Source organism: Fulmarus glacialis, unplaced genomic scaffold, assembly GCF_000690835.1.
Source record: "Fulmarus glacialis isolate BGI_N327 unplaced genomic scaffold, ASM69083v1 scaffold13111, whole genome shotgun sequence".
In the NCBI taxonomy this organism is placed as follows: domain Eukaryota; kingdom Metazoa; phylum Chordata; class Aves; order Procellariiformes; family Procellariidae; genus Fulmarus; species Fulmarus glacialis.
In genome coordinates, this window is record NW_009190966.1 from 38,326 (window position 1) to 42,623 (window position 4,298).

The window sequence follows — 4,298 nt, forward strand, 5'->3', positions numbered from 1 at the left end:
CCTCTCTCTCAGCATCCCCCCTGTCCATCAGGCTGCTCTGGCCCTGCTGAGGCACCCGGGGATTTTGTGGGTGCCCTCAACAGACCCAAGGCCCTGCATCCATCCAAGGGTTAGCTACTGAAATGGTGACTTCAGCTGGGATTTGAAGCGCTCGCAGTCAGCGCGAGCCACCCTCGCCTCTCCGCCTCGCTCTGCCGGGGCAGGACTCGCAGGATGCTGGGCAAAACTCCTCTCAAGGACAAGAGTTTTGGGGGTGGATGAGAAAAAAGCATTTGTGTGGGGCTCTTGATCTACAGCGACAGCCGCCACACTCTACAAACTCCATCGGGAACAGAGAATTGAAGGTAAATTGGTTTTTCCCCCAAACCCCAGCCCCACCACACCCAGGGCTGTGCTCTGGTGGTGTCGATCCCATATTTGTGCTTTCAGCCCCTCAGCTCAACCCATCCACGCCCTGGCTGGGGCTGCGCTCGCAGCTCATGCAGGACCGCCGGCTCAGCACCATCATCCCGGGGATATCTGGGGGCCCTGCGGAGGAGAAGTAAATGGACAAATCCAGGTTGTAGATGTTGCTGATGCAGAAGAGCAATGGGGTTTGTAATTTATGTATTTATACCCACCGGGTATGTTATTTACTTATTTATATCAAGGGTTTGCTTGAGGTCTCAGAGCAAAACGTCAGCCCCGGCAGTTTTGTACTGGCGCGCGTGGTGGGGATCTTGACTTGGCAGTCGTTTGCACTGTGGAGCGGAGAAGCCAGGGCAGAAGAAAGAGTTAAATATGGAAACGAGATCCAGAAATATAGCGGTAACCGGACAAAATTCTTTGGAGACAAATTGTTCTAAACTAGCTCAGGCTGTGATTCTGTTATCTGCTCTGCAAGAAAGGTCAGAGCAGGAATATCTCTTTTTTTCCCCCTCCTCCTTTTCCTAGGAAGCTAAAAAGAAGAGCACAAAGCCCACTGCAAATTTCTTCAGGACTTTGTGTCCTTGAACCATTAGCTCGTAGGTACAATTTAACTGCCACATCACTCATCTTGGCCCTGATTAGACCCAGATGAACACTTTCAATATTAATACTCGGATGATTTAATAAAGCTGCACGAGCAGTAAAAGTAACAATACACTTCCATAAAGGGGTTCCAGATGTTGCCAAGGCAAATGCTAAACATCAAAATACAAACTTCAAAAAAATAAAAAAGACAAAAAAAAAGCTGGATAAGCAAAACTTGGAACAAACTATAAACTAATTAAATGTGGGTTGAGTTTTCCAAAAATAAATTGAAGCCATAAGGATGTGATGTGAGCCAATAAATAGTACAGTTAGTCAAAGTTATTGTGGAACGACAGTTGGAAAGACGGTTTGAAGTCACCGATAGGTGGGCTCACAGTGAGCTTGGCTTCCTATCAATAGGAGGGCTTGTTCTCTTGTGCACGAGAACAGGATCAAGTCTTCTGGTATCTATAACCGGGACCCCAGAGAGGTTACTGAGAGAATACGAGCTGATTTTCAAGAAGAGGAATAAAGGAAAAAACTACGCCAAAAGTGCCTGAGTCTCTCCTGCAAGAGCAGCAGGGGTGATACCACCACCCAAGGACATCGGGATATTTTTTCATGTGTGTTGGGGCAGCCCTCCAGGGCATCCACGCTCTCCACTTGGCCACCTGCGAGGCCCATTGAAGCACCACCGCCGCAGTCAATAATCCATCCTCGTCCCCCATAAAAGAGTCATCTAAAACAGCTCTCCAAGAGAATTTCGTACCAGTCCCGTCGCTGCAGCCACGGAAGCAATCAGCTCCCAACAGACGGGCTTTTTGCTCGCTTGCCAGGTGCTCAGCTGCCAACGGTGACTGCAGCTGTAAGAACCCAGTGGGATAAATCGGGCTCTAATTAGCTCATCTCTACCAATGCAGCCCCAGAGAGCAGGTAGGTCATCCACCACCTAACTTTGGCTCCAGCTTTCTGCACGTGCAGTCCCCAAGGAGGGCGAATCACTAAGGAGCAAGCCTGGGGTGCACAGAGGTGGAGGCACGCTGCATTTGTTACAGGGAAGGAGAAAGCGCTTCGTAGCCAAAGCGATGGCATGTGCACGCAATACATTTTCACTGCGGGGCAGAATAAGCAGTTTTAGTTCTCAGATATTCTCTCTGGCGTGCTGTCTTGTGACAACTAAATACCAGATGGGCTTAAGGAAAAGCGCTTGGTGTGAGATGCTAAGGCACTTGCACCCCTCCAGCTCTCCCCCTCCCAAGGTGGAAGGGGACCTTCCACAATTTAAGGGCAATTTACCCTTAAATTGCTTTTATTTTTTAAGGACAAAGAAAAATGGATCATTTTTAGGTCATGAATGTTTTACACTGAGGTCTACCCCTCGTTTTCTGTGTATCCCTAAGCACCCCGGGGTGGAGCTGACGCTAACTCTGCAATTGCAGAGGGCTTCCCAGCCTGCCGTTACTGGAGCAGCTCTGGGAGCTCTCCGCATCATCTTTTCCATGCAGGTCAGTCAACCTGTAATCCCCAGGCTTTGCATTCAGAGAGACGAAGGCCTGGGAGATTACCTGCTGTGCTGTGCGGCTTTCTCTAACCAGCGGCATGCTTAAACGCAGGATGGGGGAGCACCTGTATCTCAACCCTGCAGCCACGTTACTCCTGGAAACCCGCGGGTGGGTGCCCTGATGGAAACCCAACCTGCGCTGAGACCCGCTTTCCCACCTGGGTGAGCCCGGGCTCAGCGGCGAGTCCTTCATCCGCCGCCGAGTTCGGGATTAGGCTTTGCCTTGGGCTTTCATCCATGGCTAATGACATGACTACACAATAACAGAGCCTCTCATAAAATTATTATGAGAACAAACAAATTCCTTCCCTATTATATACAGTACTTGTTTTTAAGATTAAAACAACGGCAGGGCTGATGGGTTCCGCTCTCTCGCTGACCCACGTGAGAACACCAGGACCTTGGTGTTCTCCATTGGCAAGTTACTCCTGAGCTGCCTCCTCCATAAAGCAACCATCAGTGCCACGGATGGGCTACGTCACGGTTATTCCTATGTGCCTGATTTCCAGGAGATCCTATGCGGGGTGAGAAGTCCCCATTGCAATTGTCCAGCGTGAGCTGTGCAACAGAGGTCCAGATTTCCTGCAGTCAGCTCTGGCTTGAGCTAGATCTGATCTGTCGGAAAGCGCCCGGTCTCGCTGCGGCATCCTGCAGTGCTGCAGGATCTCCCCAGAACTAGACCTCAAGCTGTTGTACTTTTATTTCGGATGGAGCTTGGCTTCCTCCAGCTCAGTTTTGTTCTCCAGTGATGGGATCTGGTGCTACTTTACCGAAGAGCTTTTTAATATCGGGCCGCTGTCCTCCATCCATGTGTTTTACAAACACTCTATCTTCATCTTCGTAGGAGAGGTAGGGCAGACCAAATGGAGCTGAAAAAACTTATTATCCCATTTTTTTCCCCTGCGAGGCACAAGCCCCCGGCTCCCAGCAGCGCTCACGCTGCATTCGGTTCAGAGGACCAAGCTCTGCCCTCAGGTATGTGGTCCCACATCGTCCTGCATAATAAATACTGTACTTGGCAGAGTACAGTATGGAGCAAGGAATGAGCCAGTAAAGTTTCCTGGTGAATAAAAAAGGACTGATTTTGATTGTGTTAGACATCGGTGTTTCCCAGTGCCAGAAAGACATGCAGTATACATTTCTGGTTTGCTTGGACCTTCTTCAAACAGGCTGGTAACTGACTTATTCCACCACTTATTTTTCCTTTGTGAAAATATCCCTTTAAATTAAGTGTTTAGCAAGTACTGCTTAGTCCCATTACAAAGTAAATTGGGTATGGATCGTACCAGCAGACTTCTCCAATCTCTTTCAGATGCTTAAATTACATCATGATCTAACTTCACCCCAGGGAGAGACGAGCTCTGCAGAATATTGTCCGTCCTTCTGCTTTGGTAATCTCCGGTATTTCTTGGGTACCTTTCGCAAGTTGTCTACGCGTCGGTGCAATGACTCCACTTTTGGGGTGCTGGGACGTTTCATACAGAGGTACCCCAGGGTCGTGCCCCAACAAAGCCGGCACCGTCCGGGCGAGCTGGATGCCTGGTGCTCGGTGGGGAGGACTTGGCCGGAGCGGTTTCTCTTTGATTTCAGTCAGTTGATGTCTGTGCCTGCGGGCCAGGACAGGGGGAGCGTGCCCAACCCCACGCTGCGCCGCTGCTCGTCTCCTCCATCCACCGCAACATCCCATCTTGCTCATGCCCGAGGCACTGAAATTAGGTAACACCAGGGACCCTTCTCCTCCACC

The 4,298-nt window shown here is 50.0% G+C and overlaps 1 protein-coding gene across 1 annotated transcript in view; it reads right to left on the reverse strand.

Moving 5' to 3' along the window:
- LOC104083132 (TGF-beta receptor type-2-like) overlaps positions 1-2,594 on the reverse strand; it is an 18,654-nt gene extending 16,060 nt beyond the window's left edge. The window contains exon 1 of the mRNA XM_009586515.1: positions 2,456-2,594. Coding sequence (XP_009584810.1) covers positions 2,456-2,594 — 139 coding nt within the window. The remainder of the gene's footprint in view (positions 1-2,455) is intronic.
- Between the last annotated feature and the right edge of the window lie 1,704 nt (positions 2,595-4,298).